This window comes from Ciconia boyciana, chromosome 1 (genome assembly GCF_034638445.1).
Source record: "Ciconia boyciana chromosome 1, ASM3463844v1, whole genome shotgun sequence".
Lineage (NCBI taxonomy): Eukaryota > Metazoa > Chordata > Aves > Ciconiiformes > Ciconiidae > Ciconia > Ciconia boyciana.
The window spans coordinates 156,030,439-156,048,746 of record NC_132934.1 but is presented as its reverse complement, the minus strand read 5'-3'; the positions used below and the strand labels follow the sequence as shown (position 1 = coordinate 156,048,746).

Sequence of the window (18,308 nt, the reverse complement as noted above, 5' to 3'; positions counted from 1 at the left end):
TTTCTTACAGAGAAATGCATAACTAAGCTTATATCACCTCTGCTCTGCTCCTGCATGGCTAATGTGAAATACCCAGAAAATAAGGATTTACTGTCGTCTTTTGTACAGCTGCAAAATGTGTCTTCTCCTGGGTTACTGCAAGGCTTATAGTTCAATTTCAACCCAATACCTAGGAAACAGGGGTAGGGGGGTGGGTGGTACACTTTGACACTTTATTCAAGATACTTACTGATTTTGAATGAGGAAAAAAAAAAGGTATTTCTAATTCTTGAAAAGGAAGCAATGAAAGTAAAGGAGCAACTCTGATTTGGGTACTTCATGTAGGTACTGCCCTTCTTGAATGAAAAGCAGTTTCCTGTCTTGTGAACTAGGTCACTAAACCTTACTTGCGCAGTGCTACTCTGAAAAATACAAGTCTTGCATTTGCTTTTTCTAATTTGAAAATTGATAAGCAGCCAGGCTACAAAGTGCAACATAAACCGTGTCCTGGAATGTGTCATGTTGTTATATTCATTTGCTTAGTAGATATGTATAGGCCTTCGTACCAGATAGACAAAGGTAAAATATAGTATTTGAATTTCTCTCAGAATTTGCAAGTACTGCTTGAATCATAGTAAACATTCATAAGGGCATATGAACATCTAAACTAAAATTCTAGAAATGAAACCTAAATCAAAGGCAGGGGACTTGCTGTCTATTAAAAAGATCAAGTGTAGGTAGGTAAGGTTTTGAGAAAATGCTGAACCATCGGCTAAACAAAAATCACTTGCTCCAAAGATACTGAATGTGCCTGAGCTTTAACTCCTTTGTTGGACCCTATTCAGGGTCTTCATTTACAGAGTTCTGTCTCTGTAAGTACGTAAGGAAGATACACTGAATATTTTCTGTAAATGTTTTGAAAACCTTAATGTGATTAATTTGTTATGCTTCAGCTTGGGTGGGGACAGAATAACTCCCCTATTTCTTGAAAAACAGCACTTTTTCTTTCTCTGAAAGGCAATACAGCTTAAGAGCAGACCTGGTTTTAGTGTATTACAGAACGTGGTTTCGCTCATAACAATGGGAGATACATCTTTAATAATCTTAAGCAATGAGCTGAATAGTGCAAAACTGCAAGGTTGCTGACATAAAATCTAAGTATGTCCACATACCAAGTTTGGAAAGATGTTGCCGCTAGTTTTGATGAACAACTAAGGAATGGATTTTGCTGCTTGAAGACAGAAAGAAAGGAAGTTCTACAGCTGTTTTGCGTTATGCTTACGTCTGGTGTGGGCTAATTATTTACAAAAATTCAAAGAGAAGGGTCAGGCAGAGAACCCTTCCCTTTCTGCCCTTGAGGACTTAGGGACAGTGTAGCAATTAGATACAGCTATGAAGAAATAACACTAGGATTTGAAAATACTTGGATCCCTGTCCTGTGCCCTCTATTAAAGCTCCACAGACTGTTGCAGCAGCAGAGTGGCCACTCCCACATGAAGGGCCATGGCTCCTTGTTTATTTTGCTACCATATAAATGCATTTTTAGCCCATCTGTGCAAAATCTGACAAGTTGCATAGTATCGAAGAGGTGGAGAAATGCAATACTCCGTGTTGCTGGATAGTGAAGCCAGTGAGACTATAAGAGAACTGAGCTACAGCTGTATGACAGAGCTCCTTTCCCCTGTGCAGTAAGAAGGAATTGCTGTAACATCATGGGGGCTGGGGGGGAAGGGGAGGAGGCTGGCATTAAGCTGCTGTAATATATAAACCTTGTGCTTTCTTTTTATATTTTATACATTTTAAAAATTATTTTATATTTCTTGTTGGTTCTGCTGGATACTTTGAGAGACACCTATAATAATTGCTTTTCATTCCTGTGCCATTTTCTATTCTCTTTGAAAGCACTGTAATAACCATGTAAAAAGTAATGATGGCTGTAAGTCAGCTGTATGTTTGCTTTCTGTAGTATGCATGCCAGATTTGGACTCAAATACTCTAGATATCTAGAGAAATAAAATCTTAGGCAAGGAATAAATCAAGCATGGCTTATCTAAAATATGCAGACACACTCGTGTTCTCTTAGGCAATTTTGAAATTAGGAGGCAAAGAGAAAAGACCTTTTTTCTTCAGAAAAATCTCGTAGGATTTTTTTTCCTTTTAACAAGGTAATATATCAGATAAGGCTTTAACTGTTTGCATAACACATCCTTTACTTGCAAGGTATTCAACAGCTTCCTAAAATTTAAGATAATAGAATGTAAGCTACACAGCCACAGGAGCACAGTATCTACACATAGAGTGATTTTTGGATCCATGTGAGACAGAAACTTACCTGGTTTTGCTACTGTGTAAATGGCAGTTAATGTCTGAAAGAACTAATTAAGTGTCCTTGAAGGGAATGTGTACTGCTTCAGAGGGCTATCTGTGAATACTCTTAATACAGATATCTGTAATAGCAGAAAACTGTGATACAGGATTTATTCTGATCTTCTCCAAAATAGTCCATCCATTTTGTCCATCTTCAGAAAGGACTTGCAATGAAATGTGTTTAAAATGGAACCTTTGCTGCTTCTTTGCTCTTCTATCTGTTATGCACTGTCTTGTGTAGTGAGGTAAGCTATCGTGGTCTCTTCCTTTTTGTAATAGCCGCAGGGACCAGTTCCATTTTGTGGCTACTTCAGAAGTATGTGAAGTTGGACCTTTGCCACTGGAGGCGTACTTTTAGTATGGCCATCGACATTTGCCTGGATCTCTGGGTTGCAGCATCTGCACAACCTCCCTTTTAAAAACAGAACATTTGTTTTTAAGTAAACTTTTACGTTTCTTCAGTAAATTGGGTTTTTATCCAAGTCTTCATATTTGAATCATCTGCTTCTCTTTTGTACGTTAAACTTCATTATGGGGTTTTCCTCCCCCTCAAAGAAGATGCTTTTGTGGTTGAAGTACAGTACTGGATTTCAGGAAATCAAGAGTTCAGTTTCTGGTTCAACCACAGATTTCCTGTGTGATTGCTTACTATCTCTGCCTTGGTTCCCCGCAGATGTAGTGATGATGTTTCATAAATTTGCAGGTTAGCAGGGCCCATCTTGATCATTTAATCTGATACGCTGCATAACGGAAATGAAAAAAATTAATTGCTTGCAGAAATTACAGGGTTTGTTTCTGCTGTAACATCTTGGAAAGTTTAACCAGCCTTGATTTTGTTCAAGAATCCACCATTTCCCCTAGTGAAACATTCTCACCGTTAAGACTCTTCAGTGGTAATGTGGTTTTTTTTCTTCTTATTTTGAGTTTTACCTAAAACTTTGCTCCTTTTCCCAAAAGTAAAAGACTTGGTTAAGTAAAATTCTTAGACTAGCCAAGGCATCTCTTAATAGTTTTCCTTGGCTAAATTAAAGAGGTCCCTTAGTCAGTCAACCTGAGTGTTCAACATAGTTCATCCTTTGGGTTAAGGAGACACTAAATGGTTGGATTCACTGTGTGTGTGTGGATCAACTGTACTGTGCATGCAAAATAGGACCATATTTTCAGAATACCTTTATTATAAGAGTTTATTCCTATTTGTTTCCAGAGTTAGATGGCCGGGACTAGGTTTCTGCAGTGTAATGCAGCGGCATTTTCTTTTCTAGAAATAGTTTGGAAAACACGGCTTTGAATTGGGCTTGAGGTGGTCGCCTGTTGCCCTGAGGTTTTACTGCATGCATGTGTAGCATAGCGTGTGTGTCTTGAGCCAAAATCAGTTAACATGGTACAAACTTTTGCAAAAGGGTTTTCAGATAAGCTAGCCAGTAGAAGCAGGCGGCTAACCACAAACTGAATACCCTTTCCGTGGTGAGTTCTTCAGGCCTCTCAAATTCATTCTGGATTTTTGTTTTGAACCCTTTTCACTGTTCGGTTTTGGCAGTCATAACTATATGCAACCAGTTTTATTGATATAAAAGCAAGGTTACTGTTACCTCTTATTTTTGCTTAATATTTTGCTCCAGCATATATATCCAAATATTGCACTTCTGTTTCAACAAGAAAGTTCCACTGAGAGCTTGTGTTCAGCTGGAGTCAACACCCTCCCATGTCTGCTAATGGAAGGCTAATCTGAGCACTCCTTAGTCCTCTTTAGTCATACCTTAGTTTAAAACGCAGAAGAAACTGCACGTGTGTTAATCTTACAGACTTTGCTTTAAGGAGGTTAAGGACTACTTTGCAGCTCTGCCAACAAGAAGAATCATAAGGACAGTATAGAAATACCTGCTGAATTTAACAGTTTGTTGAGGGGGGCTGGTCTGATTTTCCCCATCTCTACTTTGAAATTCTCATTTATCAGAATGATAAGCAAGACAAAGCCAGATGTCTTACAGAAGTCCTCTGCGTCACCACAATTATTTTGTCAGCCCAAATAATGACCCTGTTTAAAGAAGGTGTGGAGGCTGGGAACAGCCTATTTTCTCTAGAAGCGACTAAAGTGATGCTAATTATATACCTGTCTGTTATTTTCTTACATGTTAATGACCACAGAGACCTCGCCGGCCAATTGTTTCTCAGTATTCCTGGATAGCTAGTTATAACTTTCATTCTCTCACTTGGTTTCATTTTCTTACATAGCACTTCTTTTCCAACTGTCATATTATTTTATTTTTGGAACACAGTCAGGACTAGACTGTAATGTTCTGATGCCTAGTGATACTTCAAGGCATGTCTGCTTAGTTCTAATAATTGCTTATTCTGTTCCAAAAAACCTACCTTAGTTCATCTTAAATTTCCTTCAAAATGCAGCCCCATTTACACCTTGATTTAGCCTTGAAAACAGGTACAGAAATGGTATGGTCTTATTCCACCCTGCACTGCTTTCTGTATCATATCTCACAGTATGTACTCACCTTCCAGGGGCATGTTAAGATATGTGGCATAATTTTTTTTCCTCTGCATTTAGGAAAAGAATTACTTGTCTGTGCAGGATATTGGGTGGTTGCTAGAGGTGGCAAAGTAAGGAAAAGAGTACCTTGCATCACAACGGAAGATGATAAAGCTTGTAGTAACCCTCAATTTCTCATAGTCTTAAGAAATAGAAGTGGGAGAGGCTACGGAAGTTGTTACTCTATTGTTGCTCTTTCTCCTTCCCAACAGAATCAACTTAATCTGAACTACTCTGACAAGTGTTGCCATCAGGATTCATTACACAGTATTCAGGCAGACCCGTAAAAGTTCTCTCTCTTGCAAAGATAAAGTTTACTTGCATGGTAAAAAAATTTAGATTCCAGGGGAGGGTGTGGGGGGGGTGGTGGTGTGTTGACCTGTTGATTTTAGCCCTAATTGTGATGCTTTTTGATCTTATTTTCTGTCCCAGACCACTGAAACTTTTAACAACGGGGTAAAACTTCTAGTTTTGTTTGAGAAGACAATACAAAAAGCATATGAACATGTTTGGGATATTTAGGTAGCCTTGCTGCTGCAGAGAGGAAAGGACTTCCTAATGCAGGGTTTTAAGATGAAAGGACTAGTAAAATCTTAAAAAGATGAGCTTAAGACAGACACTCAGGATTCACCTGACAAACTTAAATATGCGTGTTTAAAGTTTGGGGTTTTTTTAAAGTCTCTAAATGTTATTTTCCTTCTATACCCCTCTGCCCGTTTCCCCCCATTGTTATTTTCCCCTCTCTTGTTCTTTCCCATCCTCTAGTTTTCACTGCTTCCAGTCCCCGCCCCAAGTTTCCTCTCCGCACTTCTCTGTGTCCCCTTTTGCATTAATCCAGGTCCTTGAATTCTGTAGAGAAACTGTATTTATTAGATAAGTTTAGTAAAAAGTAATCCCTTTTCAAGTTAGTATGACGAACTGAACTGCAGAATCTGCAACTTCATACAGTTGAGAGACCAGTAATTTGTTACTCATACCTGGGAATATTTTTCACTAGAGTGTTTAGAAAACCACAAAAATTTTTGTTTGAATAGGTTGTCCCCTCTGTAGGCATATAGGCACTTTAGATATGAATATATATATAAAAATATATATGATATAATGTATATACACAGTACACCTATATACCTATACACACACAGAGGCACCCGCATTGTCGTATGAGTATGTCTTTTAAGTAGCCCTGGGTGATATGCTGCCAGGAAACTTTAAATTGTTTCTGCACTTCTAGATAAGGCTCTAAATTACCAGTGGTACTGGCTGTGCCTAAATTGAAAGATAATGGGAAATGGTAATAGCAAGCTGCCACATAAATAAATAGTTGAAAGTGAAAGGAGGAAGGTAGATTGAGCAAGCAGCTCATGAGAAAGTACCACTTTCCAAAATGCAGCACAGAAAGAAGAAAGCTAAACGGAGGCTGAATCTTAGACGTTCACTCTGTGCATTAAGTTTAATGGTTCTATCAACGGCTTCATATGACAGGAAATGATCTGGGCGTTTTGTTCACTTATTCTGGATGCCCTTAGTTTCAGAGAGCAACTGGTAACATGGATTGCACCTCGGAAGGGGACAGCTGAACTCTCCCTCTGGCTTTAGTGAGGAAAGAGCAGCGATGAAATCCGTGGACTGTGTGCACGTCATCCAACAGAAGGATACCGCCTCCTCTCCCTCTGCCCCCCCTGGTGCTGCTTCAGGCACCACGGGACTTTTTTCTGTCACATTCCTGTGGCTTGCAATGCTCCTGTCCTCTTGTCTTGCAGCAGTGTCTCTTTACCATGTTATCACCCTGAAAACAGAACTAGAAGCTCTGCGCAGTGAGCTGATCTACAGGGTCCAGGCAAGGTCTCTGCTAGACCGGCCACCCGTGTCCCCTGATGAAAATAAAGCAGGTACCCCTGTTTCTTCCTTCCTGCAAGTGTCTGCAGCTGGTGGCAGGCAGGTAAGCTGGAGGGGTGGGTTTTGGCTTGCAGGGGATGAGCAACTGGGAGGCTGCTTTCACTGACTGTCGCTTCTCCCCGTCAGGAGAGCAGGCTTCCCAGTCCTGGCCCAGCTGGAAGCTTCCAAAAGGAAATCTGGAATGGGAGCAGAAACAGGGGGAGAAGGTCTGTTGTCCACACAGAAGAAACAGGTAAATAGCAGCCGGTGGAGTGGGTTGGGATGCCACAGTTGGATACTGTCTTGAGACAAGCAGCAGTGCTCGACTTGTATCTTCTCCTGTCAGCCGATCTGTGCTCCCAGAGCCCATTAAGGTTTTACAATTATTGCTGAATGAATGGTGTTAACTGTAGGTATATTCTCTTAATGGTGACCATAGTGTCTGAGGTACCAGATATTCATGCTGTCTGCAGGTTGAACCTTGAACGTTAGATCCCAGATCTTCTTCTTGTGACAGGTATTTCTTGATGATGCAGTAGAGTTGAGTAAGGCAACTTCAAATTCTTCAGACTGTAAATTGCTCAATTCTAAAGCCATCATTCTCGGTTCAGGGTAATACCTAACTTGTTTTTCTCTGATCAATATTAGGGAGGGAAAGCTATTATTAAAAATGCCAAGTCATTTTTCTAGGAAAACATGCTCATCCTAAAAGAGAGAAGTAACAAGAAAGCTCCTTAACTTTAGGGAAGTAGGAGCTTTCAAAGAGAAAGGCCGACTTGTACCTGTCAAAAGAGGCAGACTACAAGGAATTCAGAAGTTTAGCGTCATTTCTGCATTAAAACAATCTATTAATGTAATTAGCAAAATTCATAAAGGCATGCCTATGCGGTAAGATTTTTTTATCATGGCCTTTTTAAAAGGTGCTGCAGAGAGCACTGAAGACTGTCCTCCATAAAAGACACCTGATGTGTATTATAATGTTAGAACATTAATGGGATATATTTGTTTCCTTTGGGGATAAAATGCCTACCTTTTTTTCTTTTTCTCTTTCCAAACATAATGACGCCTGATAGGATGAAATACAGAATTTTATGATAACAATTTGCACACATACTCTAATTGCGCCGAGTAACTAAAAACGTTCCTGAGTTGCTAAATCAGTTCAATCCTCTTACAGATACTTTTAGATTGTTTTAACTGATGAAAGCTGATATCTTAACTTATTAATAGATTAAGTTAAAATGGAGTAATTTGTAGGTAAAGACTAAATCAGACTTTGCTTAAAATGTGCTTTTGATTGACTAATTAATGTGAAATGTATTTCACTTAAGCTTCAGCAAGCTAAGTGAAATGTAAGTTCTAGAGTATGATCACTGTACTTACCTCCAAGTCTCTCAAAAGAGAATATTCATTTAGGACATCACCCAAAATCCATAGGTTTAAATGAGATTTAGTCTATTTCATTAGTAATCTTTGGTTCAGGTTCTTGGCTAAGAGTGATTTCACAAACAGGACTGAGGACAAGATTGCTTAAATTGTATTTCTTGTAGCCTGTTTCCTATCACAGGAGCCACAGAGCTTCCCTGCTCTCCCCACTCTAGCATCTCCGAAATAAAAACTAGTGATCTTTTATACCTAAAGTACAAGTATCTTCAAAAATAAGGAGGCATGTCTTTTTTTTAAATGAATGTTACAGCATCAGTACTCTGCAAGTTATTCAGTTCCCCTCACAGTAGCTTTCATCTGTATTCTTATTGCTATTTGAGCGTGTATGGGGGAGAGGAGGGTTATGGGCTCCTCAGCTGTGCTTCTGGCAGATGTAAGATTATTCTCATCAGGTAGCCACCTCTGATTATACCTATTTATCTTTCTTCACATAAAATTCTAATTAAGCTACTTATTTCTGTAAGCATTTTTTTAAAGATACAGCTGGCTTTAAAATTGTTGAGGACAGATAACAGAAAGCACAGAATATGAACATTCATTTAAAAGGGAAAAGCTACATAGGTTGACCTACTACAAAACCGTTTTCTAACACGGCCATCATATTTTTGTATATAAAAAAGAAAAAAGGTAAATTACAAATCTTGCACTTATATAAAAGGTCATCTGTTAGACAGGGTTACCTTCCTGCCTGCTCTAATTACAACAAATTAAACTTGTCAGAGTTCAGTAAGATGTTACATTTTCTCAGATCAGACTTCACTGATGACCATGAACCTACTAGTCAATGTTAAATTTTGGTTTAGCAGAGTGACTGAAATAAGAGAACATGGTGTTGTTCATGGTGCTGAATCCTGTCTGTTACTTGGTCATGTACACACAATTACTAGCACTGCATTTTGATCTTCTCGCGTCCATTTCTGGGTACCGGAATCCCAGCAGCCTCCAAATCGTCTTGCAAATGCACTGCACTCATTCTGGTACAATGGCAGATAAATTAGGGTATTGAGTGAGGTGCCTTGTTCTTGTCCTATTTCTGTTTGCTTCAACAAGGTCTCAAGGTAGAGCCTGGTCTCATAACTAATTGTTGACCCATAATTTCTCTTTAACATGGATCAATTCCTTAGAAAGTGAATACTTGAAAACATCACTGATATACAATTGCTTCTCATCAGAGAGCAGAAGTAAAATATAGAACCATTATTTTGTTTATAAATAAAGTTGTGGTTCAATTCTGTTTTCTTTTTAAACTGTAATTATTAATTTCCAGAAATGGATGCCCCATGATTCTTTTTAGGCCCAGCACAGCCCTTCTTGAACATATGGAGTTTCTATTTTTTTTTTTTTTCTATTTGCTTCATGTTGTGTGCGTAAAAGTGGCCATGAATTAGAATTTTAATGTAAATGATAATTGAATGAAAATGGATCTAACACAATGTTGTTTTTTCATATTTTTACGGGGTATGCATTTGTCTGTGTTCATGCATAAACTATTAGTCATCAGTAGTTGTACATACATTTTGTGTCTTGAGAAAATTTCCATCTCAAGTAGGTTGAAAAAATGGGTTTCAAGCATCAATTCCAAATACAGCTGTACAGATAGCAGTCAGAACCAGAGTTCTTGATACAATGAGTAGGAGTTAATGGGTGATTTTGAAAGGTACATATTATTAATGTGCAGGCAGATAGATCATCTAACCACTTCAGGCAAATGTCATATCAGGACACATAAGAACAGATATAATTTTTCTTATTTGTCTTTCTTTTTATAAATTTTGCCTGTCGAGGAAGATTGCTAAACAAAAAAAACCTCTCCTGAATTTTATGCCCTGGTCACAATTATTGATTGCCTTGCCTGCGTGTTTCTCTCTAAGATGTATGTGTGCTTGAGCCCAGGAACAAGATACAGGTTCCATTACCTAAGCCAGTTCAAGTTTTATTTACACGCTCTCTCTGTGCCTCATTCTGATCATTATTGTGGGATTCTGATTCCCGTGGCCAAGTAGGGAGGTGAGCATCAGGCCTTCTGTAAACTCAAATTCAGGCAACGTTCTGCTGTGATCAGATTGGAGCACCCATGGACTATATTTACTTCGGTGTATTGAGATTATGCATTTCAACCAGCGTGATTGCGTATATGGAAGGAACTGAGGAGAAATTATAAGTAATTCCACAAAGCAGTGAAACAGGCTAACCTGGCATGTGACTTGGCAATTTTTTTTTTTTACTAGCGGTTCCCAGGTTCTACCCTAATATCAGTTGTGTCCACGGGAAATAACTATTGCCATGGCGTGTAAGTTGTGAGAATTTTGCCGTTGTTCTCGGTATAATTGCCTTACTGGCAAATTGGTACGCTTGTTGGTTAGAAGTGTTTTAAGTCTGTATGTTGTTGTTTTAGATCTCTGTGACAAAGGGATAGCAAGAACTTTTGCAAGTGGAACTTGACTTCAGCGATTTTTGAATCAAGAAACCTAACCTTTTGTTACTAGTCTAACCAAATGTCATATATAAAATTCCCTCACCAAATATTAAAAATACTTCTTATTTTATTATTTGAAGAGGGGAAATACAAGAATTCTCTTCAATAAAAAAAAAAAAAAAGGCCTACTTCTTGAAAAGATATGTTATTCTTTTTTGTTTCTGCTGACAACAGGCTAACTCAAAAGGAAGTAGACCCTTCTATGCGAAAGGATAGAAAATTACTTCATACAATGCTTGCAATTTTATATGAAGAATTCCACTTACTGAATGAAAGAATCAGTGTTGCATATTATGTAGAACACTGTGCAATCAAAAATACACAAAATAGGCTTTAATTTTTAAAAACAATATCCTGCTTTATACTATATAATAGAAGTCTACGTAAAGTATTCTTAATTCTTAGTAAATGATTTCCTTGTCATTCTGATTGTAACATGTTACTGGTAATTCTGTTAAGGTCAAAATAATGCTACCAATACTTCGAAGATACTTGTTAGATCTGAGTCATATCTGTAACTATGACGAAGCCCTTTTAATGCAGGGACTGATTTAGTGCATGATTAATGCCATATAAAGACTTCTTAATTAAAAAGCACTAAATTAACCAGTCTATAAAAATGCACAACAAAAAGTAAAAGCAGATCTCTTGTGATGAGAAATGAAGAAGTTAAGGGAAGAAGAACTGCAAATTTTTCAAGAACATGCATATAATTTATAAACTGAATTATCTAGTGTTTAAGTATGTTTCCGGAAGTCTACAGAGAACAGATCTAGACCAAAGAAGGAACCTAAACAAGCAGGTCTGTTTTTTAAAGTTCAAGGTTTTTGCTTGGTTTTATTTCAGCAAAAATTGAGATAGATGTCTCAGGCCTCAGATATCGAAACTTAAAAATCTATGTATGAGTTCACAGATAACAAACTTGAAATTTTGTTTGGATGCATTATGAAGTTAGATTGCAAATTATTAAAAGGATTACGCAAGTTAAATAATACAAAAACTTGCATGGGAGGGCAAATTTGATTTTACCAATATCAGGTCTTAAATCATGCAGATATGTAGAAGGCTGCATTCCTATCCCACTGCAAAAGCTAGCTTTTTTTTTTTTTCAATTGTGGTTACATTGTTCAACTGGTGGAAAACACATCCCTTTGTGTGCTGGCTGTAGTTTATAAAGGCATCTGGAGTCACTAACTTCTTCAGAATTGGCTGTTCTGTTCATGGAATAAGAGAGATTCTGAAATGTTCTTCTCCCCAACCACACCCCACAAGGCAGTTAAAATCAGAAAAAAAAAGTGCTCGTCACATTTTTAAGACATATTTTACGAATCCTGTATTCTGCTTGCATTATTAATTATTCAAAAATACTTTAGACTACAAACCTGATGCTCAGGTTTGATTTACGCTGGGCTGAAGGGCATTCAGGTAGAGCTTTTGATTTATTCTGCTCAGTACTGATAGTAACTATTCAACCCATATTTTGTAATGCATATATTCTTGATATTGTACATTCAGGTAAGATTTGGAATAGAATTGCTAACATTTCTTAACAACGTTAACTTTTTACTGAAAATCCCTGTTAATTTACCCAGAAAATATACTCTGTATATCCATATCTTCTCCTTAATAGTAGTGTTGTTTAGTCTGAAATTGTTTCAATGAATTACTTAATTTTAAGCATGTATGTAGTTCCACTAAGGTCAAAGAGTAGTGCTTGTATATACCGGAAAGTTATGTGTCAGTCTTGGCTTCTGAACATTTTTTTGAAGCATGTTGTCGTTCAATCCCTCAAACACTTTTTTAGCTATTATTTGTCCTTTGTGGCCTTAGGTAAAAAGGCCACTGTGCTAATTTCTGTTCTCTTTATTGTCATGAATGACACTGCTGTATCCCTATTTCTCCATGAAAAGGACGCTTACTATATTCTGTGGAGCCTTATTTCTGTCTGCATACACTAAAAAAAGAGACAGTGAGGTTTTTTAGAGAATATATGTAGATTTAATATCTGTAGAATAAAGGAGAGTTGGTATATGTTTTTAAAAGATGGAAAAGATCTCAGACTGTACTGAACTTGCTGATTTCAATTACTGTGTAGCAGTTCTCAGCAATGATGACTACTATTTCAATGCTGCAAACAACTGAAACATAAATCCAGACTTGCAAACTGTGAAGCAGGATAGTTTCAAGAATATCAATCCAGTTTGCAGAGCAGATTTAACAAGAGTTGTCAAAGTAGCCATAACTTTCACTGCTTGTGGACACTACTTGTTGGTAGCCAGGTGGATAGCAGCTGGTTAGTGTGAATCAGAACAAATCCTCTCTTGTTTGGTTAGTGGAAAATCCAGTGGCCACACTAGTGAGTTCTTTTAAAAGCAGGAACGAAAATTTTGATTTAGCTTACTTAAATACTAGGGAATCAGCAAACTCCCTTCACTAGGAAGGCACTTTGCTCCAAAGGAGAGTGAATGAATACCTTGTGAAATGAATTGCCTGATGTGCTTTGTTGTGCAACTCCAGAAAATCACATTTTGCTTTTATTTGGAAGCTTCTTTTTCAGAAAATTCTGTTGCTTGGTATTGTGATAGAAAAATGACTGAAGTATAATACCTTTTTTGATTTTGTGTTGGCTTTGTTTTTCTATTCCTTATCAGAAGGCAGGGAATTCAGATGCCTTTAAATTCTTAATTTGAAAATCTATAGATTTTGGCACATTACTGATGAGTATTGATAGAACTCAAGGACACGTTCCAGTGTAGGAGACGAGAGCTTGCAGGATAGCATTCCCATTAATGTAAGTAGGGCTCACAGGTTGCGTGGTTGTTGTGACATTGGAGCGTTCCCAGACATGCGCTTGAATCTTTGTCCGCTGCCAGCTGGCAACGCTGAGTGCTCGTGAGCATCCAGCCGTCTTCTGGTATTTTCAGGCAGGCCCCCTTGGAAAGGAGACCCAGATACAGAGAGAGGCTGCTTTCTACTCAAATTCTCTCACTACCTGCTGTGCAGCTAGAGGTTTGTGCTGCTGGGCACTTAGTTGCACACATGGGTACCACTGGCAGATGTAGAAATTGGATCCCATGGAGTAGGGCACTGCCCATTAGAGAAAGAGTGGCCAAATTTGACCCACAGTGTTCTTACCTGAAAAAAGGTAAACAAAAATGGAGATTCAGCAGTCCACGGTAGAATTTTCTTCTCTTGACTCTTAGTAAATTCATTTGGTTTCTGTCAAGTGCCGTAAATATTACTACTCTGTTTTCCAACCTTCAAAGTAGCACAAGAACCAGATGTTTTCATTAAAATCTGCTCTAAGCAAATGCAACTATCCTTTTTTTCTCTTATCCTGTTCCCTGACATCTACGCTTAGCAGAGTTTTTAAAAAATCTTTGTTTCACTTGTGAGCCTATATTTTAACATACCGCAATGTTTTTCTCAGATCAAACTCCTAGTTTCTCATCAGTGTCGCCAGTCTGTACGGTTTTGAGTAACACATCAGTTTTGACAGATACTAAGCTATTTGTTAAGCATGCATTAATTTGCTAACAGTCATCTCTGTATCTTCCCTCTTAGTCTCAGTATATGTTGATTGAGTCTGGGCATCCGAAAACATATTGAAAGTACATATATATGGATTTTGAGAATTTATTTTGAAAGTACCATGTAACCAGTATATATGACTAATATTTTACAGCAACTATGACTGGAAACTAATTTCTTTAAATAATATAGTAAACATCATTAGAAAATCTGATATCTTTGATAGCTGGCAGGGTTGGGGGTTTTTTTGAGCTTCTGCTTAGAAAATTAACAAGGCTAATCGATCTGATGATTCCTAGCTCATTTGACTTACTGCTACATTTTTAAATTATATTAGGACCAGAGATTAAAACAAGCAAGTATTACTTGTGCTACTATCTGAGGCCTCCTGCTTAGCTGCACGATTTCTGAAAGTTATCTAGTACGTATTGCGGTATGAATTTTGTTTTGGTGCATTTGAGTAATATCTGCATTAAAATCAATAATTATGTTTTCAAATAGGTGGTGAGACCGAGAGAAGGGGTTTTTTATGTCCTTCCTTCTTTTATTTTAAAAGTAGTTTCAAAAGCCTACTCTATTCTATTACTGATTTATATTTATTTGATTTCAAAATGCTTTCACTTTGCAGTGCTGCAGGCCTGCTTGCAACTGATTGCTGACAGCAAAAGTGATATCCAACAGAAAGGTAAGAATATGTTCCATGATTTATAGCTAACTATTCCATGTATTAGCTCTTCCATCCAATTTTATCTAACTCCAAAGCAGTAACTGAGTTATGTCGTTGAATATTAAAAAAAAAGAAAAAAAAGAAAAAAAAAAGAGGTCCCTGCATCTGGACAGGTCTTGCAAATATCCTCTTTTCAGTGGGGAAATCCAGCTAGTGAGACTGGAAGTCTTGACTAGAAGTCAACTTCGTTAATTTTTGTCAGATGAAAATGAAGAAAGTAACTTTTCTTTCTGATTACCCCAAAATTATCGTTTCTTGTAGATGATTCAAGCATTGTCCCTTGGCTTCTGAGCTTTAAACGTGGAACAGCTCTCGAAGAACAGGGAAATAAAATAGTGATCAAAGAAACAGGATATTTTTTCATATATGGCCAGGTGAGAAAGCTCAATTCGTTTCAGCATCTGACTTTTTTAAGGATTTGTAATGTCTCCATGCAATATGTTTGAAGTCTGCACCTCTTCATTCTGTAGGTTTTATATACGGATACAACATTTGCTATGGGACACTTAATACAGAGGAAGAAGGCCCATGTGTTTGGTGATGATCTCAGCTTGGTGACATTGTTTCGTTGCATCCAAAATATGCCACAGTCTTATCCGAATAATTCTTGCTATACTGCTGGTAAACATCTAAGTTTTCCTTTTCTTTGTTTGCAAATAAACTGTATCGAATAGAATCTGTAGTGTTGGGTGATTAAGTGTTGTGGCAGTGGTAAAGAAAATAGACTGCATTCATGGATCTGGTTAATTGCAAAATTACAGAATACTTTCAAAAAACATGGTTTTATAATAAAGTATCAGCAGTTGGAGGGTATGCATCTAACTTAGGTGATCTGAACAATTCCCCTCTCTCCATTGACTATATATGTGGTTAGATACTTTGATTCTTCCAGTTACATGCCTGTAGCAGACAAAAGGAGTACATACTGTCCTTATCGAGGAACTCAGTTTAACTTAGGGTTTGAATTCCACATTTAGTTATCCCAATAAAATATTTAGGAGCTATGTTCTGCTTTAAAACATCATATATGAATTTTAGCCACCCAATTTTTGCATACCTTACTGTGGGATTTCCAAATATATTTCTTATCAGCTTAATTCTCTACTCCTTATAATGGCTACTGCAGTTTTACTCTTTGGTTAGATTAATAATAGTTAATTCCTATAAGGAGCTCTTTCTGACTGCACAAATTAGAGACACCACAAGAAAGACCAATTAAAATATTTAATGCAAGTCCAGCAGGCTCAATGCTCAATATATATGTATATTCTTGCAGTAACATTTAAGGAATTATTGTCAAGGCCTATTAAACCTCATTCAGTAGCTCTTACCTGTCTGTCTTTCCCCTTTAATGGTGGATTTGAGGGTTTTCTCTTTTGTTATTTTCCAGCAAGATCTGTGTGAATAAAAGCTATCTATCTTTTTTTTCAATGCCTTACAAAAAAGTGGGTGACACTGAGTGACGGAGTTGACTGTTGGCAAGTAATGGCATTAAACAAATGGGATGGGGAAGGAAGCTAATTTTTTTTCCAAATAAAAATAAACTAGTTACTTCCTCCTGGCAATTGAGGCTGTCCAAACATTTTCTTTTACTTTCTGCCCTTCCACCCACACATTCTGGCATCATAACCACATTCAATTTCATCTCTCCTCTTCTTTCACCCTTGTATTACTCCCCTCCTTTCTTAACTAGGATCTCTACACCATCCTGCCACTTCATGGTTCCTGCTTCCCAAATTCCCACCCTTCTGCTTTCACCTGGAAACCCAAATCTCACTGCAGTATCTCATGCTGTTGAGCATGTGTTGCTGCAGATGTTAGATGTGCTCTCAGCTCAGTGACTGCAACTTGAAGGCAAGGTGCTTTCAGTTATCACGTCAGCTGATGTGCGGCTGGCAGGAAGCAGACTTTTGTGCTCTGCAGTTGCAGCGGATCAGCTGATGTCTGGTAACTTCATTTGGTTGGTAAAGCTCATGAGACCTCCTCCAGAAGTGTGGGAACAGAGCGGTCTAGGACCAGCAATACCCAATGCTGACCTTGACTGTCACATCATCATAACATGAGGAACCTGGGTACACCACTGTTATGATTTTTTGCAGCGTTTGCTTAAGTGAACTGTGATATACTGAGTGCAGAGTGGAAAGTAGGTCCAGCTCCACAGACAACGTTAAGTGTCAGCTTTGGGTAGGCTGCAATTTCTAAGATTGTGCCCAAAGATAAAAAAGCACTCGTCACAAGTAACAAGCCATGCTTATATTTGTACGATGACGTGTAATGACTTTTTGAATACCATTTATGAAAATAATGTATTTGAAATATTAACTTAAAAATATTCCAAATCTTTTGCCAGGCATTGCAAAGTTAGAAGAAGGGGATGAACTTCAACTTACAATACCACGGAGAAGGGCCAAAATATCCTTGGATGGAGATGGTACTTTTTTTGGTGCAGTTAGACTCCTCTGAAGCCCTTCATTTCTGTTATTATGCTTAATGCAGTTTTCTTCTTTTCCTATGGCTTTGTCGGAAAAAATTCTGAATTGTAATAAAGCTGCCAATTCGGTCTCTCCCCATCCACCACCAGCTTCTGAGAACTTTTCTTTGGTTTAATAAGTGAACCCAAAACAGGAAACACACCAGACATACTTGTGAGATAGACCCATCATGTGATTACCAGAAAGCAAATTTACTTTAGACAATGGGCAACTTTAAATAACAACTGTAAAGCAATGTTTTTTTGGCTTTGAAACAATTTCTTGTCCATAAGGCAAATCAAAGAAGGAGTTCCATATGCTATACCATAAAGTATAGCATAAACAGGACCATTGACTATCAAATTATTATCCATAATTGAAAAGGAAAACTAAAACACAAGTACATCTTAGATTTGCTTTGTTTCATTAATAAAATATTTGAAGTATAAAGGATGGGGAAGAAACATCAAACAGTAGATTCCTCATCACAAAATGAAGGTGTCAGGTGGGTTCTGTGGTTTTTTTGTTTTTTCTTTGACACCAAGATTTGGGGGAAGGAAAAGGTCTAAATGTATGGGATAATGAAAAGTCTAAATGTATCAGATAATGAAAACAAACTCCTCAGAAACATACAGAATAGTAGCCACTGGCTTGCTTCTTCCCTGTGAACAAAAGGTGTATAAATTACTAAAATCTATTAGTATTTACTAATTAGAATTAATTTTACTGGAAAAAGGACATGTAAGATACTTCAACAATTCAGTCTTCAAAGCATTGCTACTCATCAAGGAATATGTGTATACATCTATGTCAGCAAGACAGGGACAGAAAGAAACACGGTGAGATTACACACAATACAGAATTGAATTGAATTGAATTTCTGGCTTCATAATT

The 18,308-nt window shown here is 37.6% G+C and overlaps 1 protein-coding gene across 1 annotated transcript; it reads left to right on the top strand.

The window, feature by feature from the left end:
* The first annotated feature begins 1,620 nt into the window (after nucleotides 1–1,620).
* Nucleotides 1,621–17,517, top strand: TNFSF13B (TNF superfamily member 13b). The gene is made up of 7 exons (XM_072849895.1): nucleotides 1,621–1,667; nucleotides 6,415–6,827; nucleotides 6,911–7,016; nucleotides 14,845–14,901; nucleotides 15,205–15,317; nucleotides 15,414–15,564; nucleotides 17,294–17,517. The coding sequence occupies exons 2-7, from the start codon at nucleotides 6,501–6,503 to the stop codon at nucleotides 17,404–17,406; spliced, it is 867 nt and encodes a 288-aa protein (XP_072705996.1). The 5' UTR covers nucleotides 1,621–1,667; nucleotides 6,415–6,500; the 3' UTR covers nucleotides 17,407–17,517.
* Nucleotides 17,518–18,308: the final 791 nt, after the last annotated feature.

Bases quoted from the DNA above. Each gene is read 5' to 3' on its own strand.
- TNFSF13B (XM_072849895.1), top strand. From the start codon at position 6,501: ATGAAATCCGTGGACTGTGTGCACGTCATCCAACAGAAGGATACCGCC. The intron at 6,828-6,910 runs GTAAGCTGGAGG...TCTCCCCGTCAG, and splicing joins CTGCAGCTGGTGGCAGGCAG to GAGAGCAGGCTTCCCAGTCC. The intron at 15,565-17,293 runs GTAAACATCTAA...ATCTTTTGCCAG, and splicing joins TAATTCTTGCTATACTGCTG to GCATTGCAAAGTTAGAAGAA.